This window comes from Terrapene carolina, unplaced genomic scaffold, assembly GCF_002925995.2.
Source record: "Terrapene carolina triunguis isolate 2854851 unplaced genomic scaffold, T_m_triunguis-2.0 Scaffold211, whole genome shotgun sequence".
Taxonomy (NCBI): Eukaryota; Metazoa; Chordata; order Testudines; family Emydidae; genus Terrapene; species Terrapene triunguis.
Window position 1 is genome coordinate 19,851,187 of NW_020664562.1, and position 14,432 is coordinate 19,865,618.

At 46.0% G+C, this 14,432-nt stretch overlaps 1 protein-coding gene across 1 annotated transcript in view; it reads left to right on the forward strand.

The window, feature by feature from the left end:
* Positions 1-1,372: 1,372 nt before the first annotated feature.
* Positions 1,373-14,432, forward strand: part of LOC112119086 (dihydropyrimidine dehydrogenase [NADP(+)]) — a 601,635-nt gene continuing 588,575 nt past the window's right edge. The window contains exon 1 of the mRNA XM_024217640.3: positions 1,373-1,465. Coding sequence (XP_024073408.2) covers positions 1,427-1,465 — 39 coding nt within the window. The 5' untranslated portion in view covers positions 1,373-1,426. The remainder of the gene's footprint in view (positions 1,466-14,432) is intronic.

The window sequence follows — 14,432 nt, forward strand, 5'->3', positions numbered from 1 at the left end:
AGCGGGAGTGAGGGACCGTCCGCTGAATTGCCGCCGAATAGCTGGACCTGCCGCCCCTCTCCAGAGTGGCCGCCCCAAGCACCTGCTTACCAAGCTGGTGCCTGGAGCTGGCCCTGCCTGGGCCTTATCTAGCATATACCTGTAAGCTACACAGAGGAACTAAAAAGCAACAGAAGCTTATTGCTGCAGCTGGCAGGCAAGAAACTAAATCTACATGGGAAATCTCAAACTCTTCATATGCAAGGGTTGGAGGAAATAAAGTAACAGTGTAGTGAGAAATACTTTTTGCCCTCTAAAAGGCAAACCCTCAGCCCTTCAAGGGAGAGAAATGGGGAGAAGGGGGTAAATAAGTGACCCAGAGGTGCTATCAATGTCCAGAAGCTGTTTTTACCTGCTTTTTACAAAGGGAGAAAAGTTCATCCTCTTTAACTTTTGTCCTGAAAGAGCCAAAGATAAAATCAAGAGCAGTTCTGATGAATACAGGGTGCCTAGTTATCAGCATGGCTATAAAACTTGCTCATATACCAAGGGGCAGATTGCTTCACTCAAACACCAATCACAGAGTTGCAAGGAGCCTCCACCCCACTGCATGCCCAATGCAAAGACTGGTCACGCTGCCCATCTCTCTGCTCTCACGAAATGCAGAAAAAAAATCTGACAATATTAGTGGGTCATTTTGTGCTTAATGGGAAGGTTTGCTTAAAGGCTGGTGCCAGGATTGGCTCTCCTTTGGCTGCTAGGGAACTTTCTAATGGGTGCTCACTTCCATGTTTCTATGCAACGGTGGTGTGGCCCTGTGGGTCTCCAGGATAGTGAGAGAGGGTGAGTGAGGTAATACCACTGACGATGGGCCACTACAAGCCACTACCTCGCCCATCTTGTGCGCTCAATTCAAGACACAGCACCTATCCGCAAGTTTCTCTTGCTCTTTCGCAGGGAAAACTGCCCTCATTCGGCCTGAATAAGCCCGGGCGAAGGTTGTTTACATAAACCCACGTGTAGCTGCGGGACTAGAGGCTCCTAGCGAGCAAACCTAGCTCATTAGAGGCAGGTGTAGGACCCTGCGGGAGCGGACACCACCGCGCTTGCAGGAAGGGGATTCTGTGCCCCGCGTCCCCTGCCCTGGCTTGGGCCGCTTGTGCGGCGCTCTTCGTTTCCATTAAAGAGCTGACTGCTCAATACGGAAGAGGGGCTGCTTCCCCCATGCTCTCCTGCAGCTACGGGCTCACCCCTCCGGCTGGCCCCATTAGCCCGCGACCCGGCTGGGAAACCCGCCCAGGAGCCCGCCGCTGGGGCGAGGGAGAGGCAGCGGCTGCAGCCAGCGGAGGCGGGTGCCCGCCCCCGGGGCGGTGCTGGGCTCGCCCGCCGCTAGTCCTCCCCCGCTCTGCTCTGCCCAGTCGGGAGCCCTGCGGCCGAGGGTAACACCATGGCTCGCGTGCTCAGCCGGGACCCGGTGGACATTGAGGTACCCGCGTGGGGTGGGGCTGTGCGCAGGCGGGGCCGCCCCCCAAAGTTTGATCGAGGAAGCCGGCGGCTCCTGCTGCACTGAAGGGGTAGCGCATGGCTCTCGGCGGCCATCTCGGTACACTACACACCCCGCTCGCCCGGGGATAGTGGGGCCGGGGGTGGGGGTAATCAGCGCTGACAAGGGGTGAGCCCCGTTTGTTGCTGGCGGAAACCGCACCCAGCTGCAAAACGGGAGGGTTTCTATACATGTCGTCACCGGGCCCAAGCAATGGAGATAGACCCGTTCCCGGAGCTTGAGCCGCTGCTGTCTAGTAATTCAGGGTCCCGCCCTCCCCCTCACTCTGGGGAAGGGCTGGTCTAGGGTGCTGCGGCTGGCCCGGCAGCTCTCAAGCTGTGGAGAGTTCACGTGAGTAACACTCGCAAAAGTGGAGTGTGGGAATGTCAACTCCTCCTGGCGAAGCCTGCCTGGCAGTGGCCAGTGATTGGTGCAGTGAACACCTCAGCCCGCTTCCCTAGTGAGTGAGTCTCTTGTAGGGTGATCAGAAGACAGCAAGTGTGAAAAATCGTGTGTGGGAGGGGAGGGGTAATAGGCGCCTATATAAGACAAAACCCCAAATATCCGGATTGTCCCTATAAAATCGGGACATCTGTCCACCTCCTCTCTTGCCAGATGTGAGGGGTGACAGAGCTGGGCATCTCAGCTGTGGCTCATGGTGAATGAAGCAAGACATTTGGGGGAAGAAGTTGGAAATTCAGAAGGACATTTTCACAGATCCTACCTCCCCCCCTTCCTTTCTTCTCTCCCTTTTCTCCACTCCCCTCCCCCATCCTAGCCCCATTTCAATTCTCTCCTTTGGAGACTAGAACTGCAGGAACACCTTCCCAGTCTCTTCTTTTGCACTGAAAACTTTAAAGAAGTTCCCAATCTTTCCTTTCTGTCTTCATGTACAGGAGCCCAGGGTCTGAGGGTCTGTAGGAAGCTCTTCAGTAGGACTGGATTATTTTGGCTCACTCGCTGCACTCTCCAGAAGGTCCTGCTATGCTGCATCCGGGCATCCCAATGGACCCAAAATACTCATGAAGCTGTGAGAGCTTGGCAGGGAGACATGGACTCTTAAGCTTCTCTTCCTTCCTCCCTCCCTCCCTTTAGAAGACTGAACTGATCCATAGATCTCACTGGCAGTCCAGTTAGTAGAAATATTTCATGAGGTACTGAGTGGGGCTATAAGTGTGGCTCCCATTCTGTAAATCTGCTTCCAGGACCTACTCCCAAGCAAAAAGGGCTCTCTTTAACTGTTGCTCAAAGTTCAGTATGATTTGCTGTGCTATGGATTGGTCTGGGAGCTTTTTGGTTCTGATCTGGCCCTGAGGTTGACCCTCTCCCTCAACTCATAAACCTTGATTCTGAGGTAAATTGAGTATAGTGGAGCATGATCTGTCTTTAGTTACATTTGTGCAATACTACAGACTTCAGCAGGGGTTGCATGGTTGCAACCAAAGGCATTTTTTTTTTGGTCCAATGCACATTGAAACGCATTATTTGTAGATTCCAAGGCCAGAAGAACCCTTGTGATCATCTAGTCTGGCCTTCTATATTAACACTGACTATAGAACCTTCCCCAAATAATTCTTATAAAAACATCCAAGCTTGATTTAAAAATTGTCAGTGATGGAGAATCCACCACAACCCTTGGTGAATTGTTCCCATGGTTAATTGCCTTCACTGTTTTTGTTAAGTCCTTATTTCCAGTCTGAATTTGTCTAACTTCAGCTTCCAGCCATTGCATCTTGTTACAAGCTTCTCTGCTAGCCATGAGGGCAGGGGACTGGACTCGATGACTTCTCGAGGTTTCTTCCAGTCCTAGAATCTATGAATCTATGAAGAGACCACCCGTTAAATATTTGTTCCCTGTGTAGGTACTTACGGACTATGATCAAATAGCCCCTTAACCTTCTCTTTGTTAAGCTAAATAGATAGACTCAAGGAGCTCAATCACTATAAGGCATGTTTCCTTATCCTTTAATTATTCTTATGGCTCTTCTCTCTCCAATTTATCAATATTCTTCTTGAATTGTGGACACCAGAACTGCTTCAACTGCTTGGAGGATTTACTAAAGTATTCAGTTGATCCCATTCCATCTTCAGGTTTTAAAATCTCACCTTTTCCAGCTTGACATGCCGATTCACAGGATCATATTTTAGGATTGAAAATATTGGTTATAGAAGGAATGACTTCATGGCTCATCAAGGGATCAATAATATAGAGATCTCCACCTCCAGGTCATTGGTGGAGATCCGCTGTCAGATCAATAGTGACTAGATGTTCTCAAACAGCAATTCACAGACCTTTTTGGAGTGCGGCTTTTATGTTCAACCCGTTTTCTAGCTCAATAGGTATTTGGATCATAGTCCCTACCACAGTCCACAAGGGCTGTCAACAGTCTCAGTAGAGGTGAAACACTCAGCTGGCTTGGAGAATGAACTGTTAGAAGCAGTCCTTCTAGAATATCATGGAAGCATATTATCATGAAATTAGAACTACCCATGCCAGAGCAGTCAATACACTGTTCTTCAAAAGCACCAACGTTTTGTTTTTATATTATAACAACAAAAAAGAAAAAGTTGGACATTGTAGCAGTATGGGCATTGCAGTACACTTTCTTTAATCACTCTCCTGATCCAAAAACTTCCCACATCTTGCATTTTGTTTCACATTGTTTTGAGAAATGTGACTCAGAAGTCAACTTCGAGGTCATTGAATGGTCATGTGTTGATAATTCAACACCATACTCAATAATTGTGCTGGTGCATTTGGGAAGCTACTTTGAAAGAGACTTATATCTATCTCACTTTCAAGTAGAAAGTATAAACTTTAGTTTTTTGTTTTGTTTTGTTTTTTTAAGTATTCATTCAGATCAGTCAAGCAAGAAAGATAATCTCTTTAACAAAATGAATTGTTCTTTGAGTGTCTTGAGTACAGGGCCAGCTCCAGGCACCAGCTTGCCAAGCAGGTGCCTGGGGCGGCCGCTCTGGAGAGGGGCCGCAGGTCCAGTTATTCGGCAGCAATTCGGCGGACGGTCCCTCACTCCTGCTCGGAGCGAAGGACCTCCCGCTGAATTGCCGCCGCAGATTGTGATCACAATCGCGGCTTTTTTTTTTTTTTTTTGGCGGCGCTTGGGGCGGCAAAAACCCTGGAGCCGGCCCTGCTTGAGTGGCTGAAATCCTATAAGACCTTGATGTCACAGGTCAAATGTGGCCTCTCCTCACCCCTTTCCCTGTATTAAGTGGTCCATAAAAGATGCATGTACCAAATTTTAGGTTTCAGACTCAACGGAAACAAAGAAATTTATGGTCAGTAACCTCATTAAAAGAGTCTGTTATCAGGGCCGACCCTAGACCAAATGGTGCCCCAGGCAAGGAGCATCTTAGGTGACCTCCCATTTGTTAAACTTTGAATAAGTTGTTTTCTGTTGCATTTGTAGCTCATTTCACAACTTTGATGCATAATTTGCATGCATGATTTATCCCTGTCATATAAGACAATAAATTTGCATGCTATGATCTGTAAATCTGTATTTTATTCATGCCATATATAAGCAAATAAAAATAATTTGTTTCCTCTAAGGTTATAGAAACTTTTTAATTTTAAAAATAACTGAAATGTACTCATATCAAGATATTGAACTGTCCTCAAACATTATTTGTTAAGTATGGCAAAAGAAGTACACCTCTACTTCGATATAACGCTGTCCTCGGGAGCCAAAAAATCTTACCTCGTTATAGGTGAAACCGCGTTATATCGAACGTGCTTTGATCCACTGGAGTGCGCAGCCCCCCCCCCGGAGCGCTGCTTTACCGCGTTATATCCGAATTCGTGTTATATCGGGTCGCGTTATATCGGGGTAGAGGTGTAACAGTATTTCTTTCTTATTGTTCGATAGATATCTCTGGCGTCTCATTAAATATGTACTTTATTAGTTGCTACTTACACTCTTCAGGTCTTAAAACACAAGTACGCTTTCACAGTTACACAGTGAAGCAAGGTTCACAGATGGGCTCTTACTTCACAGTAGTTCGTTCTTATATCTCACTGACTGACTGGTACACCCTGCTCCTTATACACCCACGAGGGCCTGGCTGACAACATTCTAGGAGGTTTAAGGAAAATGTAGTTCTTAGAAGTCTGGAAGGTTCCACAACATTCTACAAAGGTCCAGAACATTCTAGGAGGTTTGTGAAAAATGAATCCACATACGGAATACCTGAAACATGTTACTTCAACCATTCTATTTTCCCTTTTGTTGCTGACAACAAAAACAGCACCCCGAGCCTGGCACCCCCCAAGTCTAGCACCTCAGGCAGTTGCCTGGGTCACCTGCCTCTAAATCCAACCCTGTCTATTATATTACAATTTTGTGAGTCGTGCTAGGAACAATACAGTCAAAATGAAATGATAGGCTGAAATGTGTAGGAGCCCTTCTCTATAGGTTCTTTGAGCTCAAGGTTAGAGATTCTTCAAGGATAAATTGGTTGAATCCCTGCTGAAAGAATCCCATTCCTCTCCTGCCCAATGCCCATACTATCTTTGCATGTCTAACTCAACTTCAGTGGGTCTCCCACCTTCACAAAATTATGTAATTAACGTTCCAGTCTTCCTCTGACCAACCAGTGATCCCCAGAGGCATATTACTGCCACAGAATTGTGAGACTGCCATCTCCCTCATTTCAGTCCCTGACATTGGGACTAGCATTTGTAGAGGTGTGTGTGGGTGTGTATATGGAAAACTATGTTTATAATACAGGGGATAAACACTGCCCTCTGTCAAAGCAGACCTGTTTACCCAAGTTAATAACACAATGCTAAATCATAACCGCCCCCGCCCCCACGACACACACAATAAAAAGTCCACCCACAAGAGTTCTGAAGGAACTCAAATGTTAAATTGCAGAACTACTAACTGTAGTCTGTAACCTATCATTTTAACCAGCTTCTGTACCAAATGACTGGAGGATAGCTAATGTGACTGCAATTTTTAAGAAGAGCTCCAGCGGTGATCCCGGCAATTACAAGCCGGTAAGCCTGACTTCAATACCAGGCAAACTGGTTGAAACTATAGTCAAGAACAAAATTGTCAGACACATAGATGAACATAATTTGTTGGGGAAGAGTCAACATGGTTTTTGTAAAGGGAAAACATGCCTCACCAATCTGCTAGAATTCTTTGAGGGGTTCAACAAGCACGTGGACAAGAGGGATCCAGTGGATATAGTGTACTTAGTTTTTCAGACACCTTTGACAAGGTCCCTCACCAAAGGCTCCTAAGCAAAGTAATCAGTAATGGTATAAGAGGGAAGGTCCTCTGGATTGGTAACCGGTTCAAAGATAGGAAACAAAGGGTAGGAATAAATGGTCACTTTTCAGAATGGCGAGAGGTAAATAGTGGTACTCCCCATGAGATGTGATAAGACCCCCAGGGATTTGTACTGGGACCAGTCCTAGTCAACATATTCATAAATGATCTGGAAAGAGAGGTAAACAGTGAGGTGGCAAGATTTGCAGATGATACAAAACTACTCAAGATAGTTACATCCCAGGCAGACTGCGAAGAGCTACAAAAGGATCTCTCAAAACTGGGTGACGGGGCAACAAAATGGCAGATGAAATTCAATGCTGATAAATGCAAAGTAATGCACATTGGAAAATATAATCCCAACTATACATATAAAATGATGGGGTTTAAATTAGCTGTTACCATTCAAGAAAGAGATCTTGGAGTCATTGTGGACAGTTCTCTGAAAATATCCACTCAATGTGCAGCAGCAGTCAAAAAAGCAAACAGAATTTTGGGAATTATTAAGAAAGGGATAGATAATAAGACAGAAAATATCATATTGCCTCTATATAAATGCATGGTATACCCACATATTGAATAGTGCGTGCAGATGTGGTCGCCTCATCTGAAAAAAGATATATTGGAATTGGAAAAGGTTCAGAAAAGGGCAACAAAAATTATTAGGGATATGGAATGGTTTCCATGTAAGGAGAGATTAATAAGACGGTGACTTTTCAGCTTGGCAAAGAGATGATTTGGGGGGGATATGATTGAGGTCTATAAAATCATGACTGCTGTGGAGAAAGTAAATAAGGAAGTGTTATTTACTCCTTCTCATAAGAACTAGGGGCCACCAAATGAAATTAATAGGCAGCAGGTTTAAAACAAACAAAAGAAAGTATTTCTTCACACAATGCACCGTGGAACCTGTGGAACTCTTTGCCAGAGGATGTTGTGAAGGCCAAGACTATAACAGGGTTCAAAAAAGACCTAGATAAATTCATGGAGGATAGGTCCATCAATGGCTATTAGCCAAGATGGGCAGGGATGGTGTCTCTAGCCTCCGTTTGCCAGAAGCTAGGAATGAGCGACAGGGAATGGATCCGTCTGGGGCACCTGGCATTGGCCATTGTTGGAAGACAGGATACTGGGCTAGATGGACCTTTGATCTGACCCAGCATGGCTGTTCTTATGTTCTTAAAACACAACTTGCTCCTCAGAATCAAGAGTGTGTGAGTGTGTGTGAGTGAGTGAGTGAGTGAAATAAGGGCATTTCACAGGGCTTTCCTTCCTAGTGGGTAGTCTGCTGTCTACATGTTGGAGCCAGGCTTTGCAGTGGTGATTCCTGGCTGGAGGATGAGATGAATGCCTAGAATACTCTCATAGCTATTTCCTAATATCCATGCTGATGTCTGACTTCTGGAAATGAGCTGAAAGGTCTGAAGGACTAAAACTCTGATTTGATCATGCTTTAAAGTGGCTACCTGGGAATTATCTGCTCATGTAAGCGTGTAAACTTTTGGTATTTGCATATATAATGTACTGTGCATTAATAGCACTGAAACTATCTGTTTTAAACTTTCCTTTTATTTAGTTTCATCAGCCAGAGATGGTAAGTATGTGATGCATTTCTTTCCCTCATAACTCTTTTTTTCATTCAGTATACATGTAACCTATCCTTGGCCTCATTTGTCTTACTGTTAATACTAATAAGATGTCTGTGTTTATTACATCATCATGTTGTATTTCTTGCTGCACTTTGATTTTTTGATTTATGTCCCTGTCTCTGGTTTAGCCCATATATATGATAAAATGAATAACCTGTCAGTTCCAAGGTACTTTTGAAAGATGCCCCAGACTGTCAAATTTTTTGGCATTTTTCCTCTTGTCACAGATAGTTTGCCTTCCTCCATGTTGACACATTTAATTAAGTCCTTGATCCAGGCTGACCTGTGGAGAGCCTTCTCATCCATAGTAATGCAATCCATTTTGGCCAGCAGTACTGTGTGTATGTAGTACATGTGCAAAGTGCAACTTGCAAAGGGCCAGCTTTTGCCTAATATGCACAGGCCAGTAGTAAGGGCAATGTGGAGTTTCCCAGCGCTACTTGGTTCACAGCAGACATGTTCCTCCTGGAGCTGTGCTCATTCAGGGCTGCAGCCTACGCTGTTTTTTTGAAGGCTGGTGTGAAGGGAGGATGGGGCCTGGATCAGCACAGGGAACAATTAATGCACTCAGAACTCAACGACTACAGTTGTGGCTAGCTCCAGTATAGAGGGAAGGAGGGGTGCTTCTTGTGCCATGCTCCTGGTTGTGTGTGCACAGTACAGAGTGCCCTGTGCCCCTCACTGCTTAGTTGCATTTTACAGCCTGGTGTATGCATTACAAAGCAGCAGAGCAGCTGAGCTGGCAGAAGTTGTGCTCTTCTCTGGTGCTGTGTGTGTATTGGGCACTGCAAAGTGCAGTTTATGAAAGAGTGCAGCAAATTTCACTTTGTAGGTCCATAGCTCCTAGAGCACAATGGACTGGAGCAGTGAGAAGGGGCATTAAAGAAAAGGGGTTGCTAAAAAACAAAGCACTGTAATACAGCATCCTTTAAGGGAGAAGTAGGCCAAATGTTGGGAGATGGAGGCATAGTGTGAAAACATAGGAAAAGTGGATTAAGATAATACAAAAAGGGAGTCCTGTTGTCCTGAATGTCCTTTTCTTGCTCTTAAAAACATGGCAAAGATTATGTAAATAAATGTATGCATTTGGCTACCTTTGATCCAGATTGATTAATTTTTTCTTAATTCCAAAAAGCTTCTATTGTTGCGATGTCTGTGAATGATTGAAATACCTGCTATTTGCTTGAAGTGGTAAAATACCACTTTAATTTGTAGTATTGTTTCGAAGTTATGGCTTCAAATTACTTGTAGTTCTGAGCAGTGAACAGACAGGGAACACTGTTCCCATATAATTAATCATATCTATCTAAGATCATGTGATGAATGATGAGTAAGGAAATGAAATTTCCTGTTTACCTATTTTGCTTTATGGGTTCTCATTTAGAGGTGTTTTGTTTGGTTTTTTAGTGTAGTAAATTCTTAGCTGAACAGAACAATAATCATAGTGTGATTAGTAAAAGATCAGGCAAGATTATAGTCCACATTTGTCATTCCTATTTTGAAAGAGTTCTTTAAAAAACTTATTGGGGGACTGAAAGGGGTCATTTAAAATTGTTGAATGCCAAGGAATTTTATTTAAAAAATGACTAAAAATATTTAGTCCAGAGAAACAAGAAATGGGAGGCCAACTCTTGCTAATTGTTTCTCTTATTGCCAATTCAGGAGCGTGACTCCCACTATTTTAGTCACAGGGGTTCTTTTACATACCTTGGGGGACACCCTTGGTTGAGATCCAGCTAGGGTTACCATATTTCAGCAAGCAAAAAAGAGGACGGGAGGAGCCCCGCCCTAGCCCCGCCCCCGTCCTGCCCTAGCCCCGCCCCTGCCCCTCCCACTTCCCCCCTCCTCAGAACCCCCAACCCTCCCCCCCGCTCCTTGTCCCCTGACTGCCCCCTCCTGGGACCCCTGCCCCTAACTGCCCCCCAGGACTCCACCCCCTACCTAAGCCTCCCTGCCTCTTGTCCCCATGACTGCCCCCTCCTGATACCCTTCCCCCATCCTAACTGGCCCCCTAGGATCCACCCCCTACCTGTACCCTGACTGCTCCAACCCTTATCCACACCGCCACCCTCAGACAGACCCCTGGGACTCCCAGGCCCCATCCAACCACTCCCCACCCCCTGACAGCCCCCCCCAGACCTCCCAACCCATCTAAACCCCTCTGCTCCCTGTCCCCTGACTGCTCCGATCCCTCTCCCCACTCCTGCCCCAACAGCCCCGCCCCCAGAACTCCCAACACCCCCCCCTCCTTGTCCCCTAACTGCCCCCTCCTGGGACCCCTGCTCCTAACTGCCCTCCAGAACCCCAGCCCCTACCTAAGCCTCCCTGTTCCTTGTCCCCTAACTGCCCCCTCCTAAGACACCCCCACCCTAACTGCCCCCCAGGACCCTACCCCCTACCTGTACCCTGACTGCCCCAAACCTTATCCACCCACCCCAGAAAGCCCCCCCCGAACTCCCGACCCCCCTGTCTCTTGACTGCCCCCTCCAAAACCTCCCTGCCCCTTCTGCGACCCCCTGGCCCCCTTGTTGTTGGCCTTCGCCTAATGTCTCTGTGAGCTTGCTCAGGAACGGCCTGAGCCGTTCGTCCCAGCACGCTGGGCAGTGGGGGAGGAGCTCCAGACTGCCGGAGGCGATCTGCGAATGCAGGGAGGGAGGGAGGGAGTGATCTCTGCTGCAGGGGAGAGGAGGAGGGGCTCTCTCTGGCTGTCGGAGCCCCATGTAAGTGGCAGCATCCGGCCGGCTGCCCTGTTAGCCGCACGCGCTCTGCATGGGGGGGCGGGGGGGAAGTCCGGACATTTACAGATTCCCCCCGGGCGCTATTTTTAGCTCAAAAAGCCGGACATGTCCGGGGGAATCCGGACGAATGGTAACCCTAGATCCAGCAAAATAATCACAAATTATTAACCATGGGTATTTTATTATTAAAGAAAGGAAAAGAAAACATTAAACAAAACAACACTAATGACAGAACACAATGATAAACTGTGACTTCTGTTACAATTGCTGCTATATGTCTCTGTGAGGAGCTTTTAACAGTGATTACACACTTGAGAGTAGAACTGCCTTTTGCGGGGGGGGGGGGCACTTTTCTCTTGGTCAGTTCAGACCAAGGTCTTCTTTCCCCAAATGATTGTGAATGCAGCTGTAACACTGTTGGGGGTGCCCAGAACTGTGAGCCATTATTACCTCTGTGCCTCAATAAGTGAGCCTTGCTAGAGATTAGTGTGTGTGTGTGTGTGTGTGTGTGAGTGCCACACCACACCAGTCTGTCACAGACAGGTGCAGCGGCACAGGAGCCAGCAAACAGAGCTGTAAACAGAGGAGTTTGGGAGTTTGCGGGGAAGACTAGGAGAACCAGGCAGAGGAACAGACAGGCTAGTGAAGGGTGTGTGTGGTGTTCTGGCAGTGTTGTGGTGCTTGTTGGGGGTTTGTTTTGCTGTGGGTGGTGGTGTTTTGTTTTGGTTTGTGTTTCCCGGACTAACAGGACTTAGGTGGGAAGGCTATGACAGATACAGAGGCAGCAGTGGTAGTGACCCAAGCAGTGGAAGACACAATGAAGATGACTGGAAGCTGCAGTATGTACATTATCCTGGAGGGGGTACCTGAAAAGAGTTTCGTTTGCATGAAGTGTCGCCTGATAGAGCTGATGGAAGAAAAGACCTGAGGATTGGAGATGCAGGTGGAAACTCTGGTTGAGTTTAGAAGGGGGTTCGAGCAGATGATGGAGCAAAGACATGAGGAGGCTGAAGGGAAAAGCTCAGACTTGCAGATGGAAGCAGGACCAAAGAACTCTGAGGGGAGACTGCTGGGTGAGGAAAGTGGACAGTGGAAGCATGTGACTAAGAGAACCAGGCAGAGGAAAAGACGGGCTAGTGAAGGAGAAATATAGCTCAGGAACAGGTTTGCGGAGTTGGAAAATGAAGAAGGGGCACAGCAGGTGGTCACTGAAGGAGAGAGGGCAAGGAAGAAGAGAAGAGCAGCTAGTTCTATAGAAAGAGGGGAGGAGTCAATGGAGATAACAACACCAAATATGAGTCCCAGGAGGATACAGGATGGGTTGCAGAGGATTACAAGGGAGAATAGGAATTGAGAGGAGTTGTAGCCAGAGGGAACAGGGGATAGACCAGAGAATCGCACCATCACCAGGAAAAGGCAGGTCTACATGATTGGGGACTCCTTGCTGAGAAGAATAGACAGAACTGTAACCAGAGCTGATCCAGAGAACAGAAGGGTGTGCTGTCTGCTCGGTGCCAAAACCAATAGCAAAAGGTTCTATAACCATATAAATGAGAAGAAAAGAAAGAAAGAGAGAGAGAAAGAAAGAAGTGGGACTGCTAATCACTGAGGATGGAGTGGAGGTTAAGGATAATCTAGTCATGACCCAATATCTAAACAAATACTTTCCCTCAGTATTTATTGAGGCTAATGAGGAGCTTAGGGATAATGGCAGGATGACAAATGGGAATGAGGATATGGCGGTAGATATTACTACATCCAAGGTAGAAGCCAAACTCGAATGTCTTAATGGGACTAAATTGGGGGGCCCAGATAATCTTCATCCAAGAATATTAAAGAAATTGGCACATGAAATTGCAAGCCCATTAGCAAGAATTTTTAATGAATCTGTAAACTCAGGGGTTGTACTGTATGACTGGAGAATTGCTAACATAGTTCCTATTTTTCAGAAAGGAAAAAAAGGTGATCCGGGTAACTACAGGCCTCTCAGTTTGACATCTGTAGTATGCAAGGTCTTGGAAAAATTTTTGAAGGAGAAAGTAGTTAAGGACATTGAGGTCAATGGTAATTGGGACAGAATACAACATGGTATTACAAAAGGTAGATCATGCCAAACCAACCTGATCTCCTTCTTTGAGAAGGTAACAGATTTTTTTAGATAAAGGAAACGCAATGGATCTAATTTACCTCGATTTCAGTAAGGCATTTGATACGGTTCCACATGGGGAATTATTAGTTAAATTGGAAAAGATGGGGATTGATATGAAAACTGAAAGGTGGATAAGGAACTGGTTAAAGGGGAGACTACAACAGGTCATACTGAAAGGTAAACTGTCAGGCTGGAGGGAGGTTACTAGTGGTGTTCCTCAGGGATCAGTTTTGGGACCAATCTTATTTAATCTTTTTATTACTGACCTTGGCACAAAAAGTGGGAATGTGTTAATAAAGTTTGTGGATGACACAAAGCTGGGAGGTATTGCCAATACAGAGAAGGACCGGGATATCATACAGGAAGCTCTGGATGACCTTGTACACTGGAGTAATAGCAATAGATGAAATTTAATAGTGAAAAGTGCAAGGTCATGCATTTAGGGATTAATAACAAGAATTTTTGTTATAAGCTGGGGACTCATCAGAAGTAACAGAGGAGGAGAAGGACCTCGGAGTATTGGTTGATCACAGGATGACTATGAGCTGCCAATGTGATATGGCTGTGAAAAAAGCTAATGTGATCTTGGGATGCATTAGGCGAGGTATTTACAGTAGAGATAAGGAGGTGTTAGTACCATTATACAAGTCACTGATGAGACCTCATCTGGAATACTGTGTGCAGGTCTAGTCTCCCGTGTTTAAGAAGGATGAATTCAAACTGGAACAGGTACAGAAAAGGGCTACTAGGATGATCCGAGGAATGGAAAACCTGTCTTATGAAAGGAGACTCAAAGAGCTTGGCTTGTTTAGCCTAACCAAAAGAAGGCTGAGGGGAGATATGATTGCTCTCTATAAATATATCAGAGGGATAAATACCAGGGAGGGAGAGGAATTATTTAAGCTCAGTACCAATGTGGACACAAAAACAAATGGATATAAATTGGCCATCAGGAAGTTTAGACTTGAAATTAGACGAAGGTTTCTAACCATCAGAGGAGTGAAGTTCTGGAACAGTCTTCCAAGGGGAGCAGTGGGGGCAAAAGACATATCTGGCTTCAAGACTAAGCTTGATAAG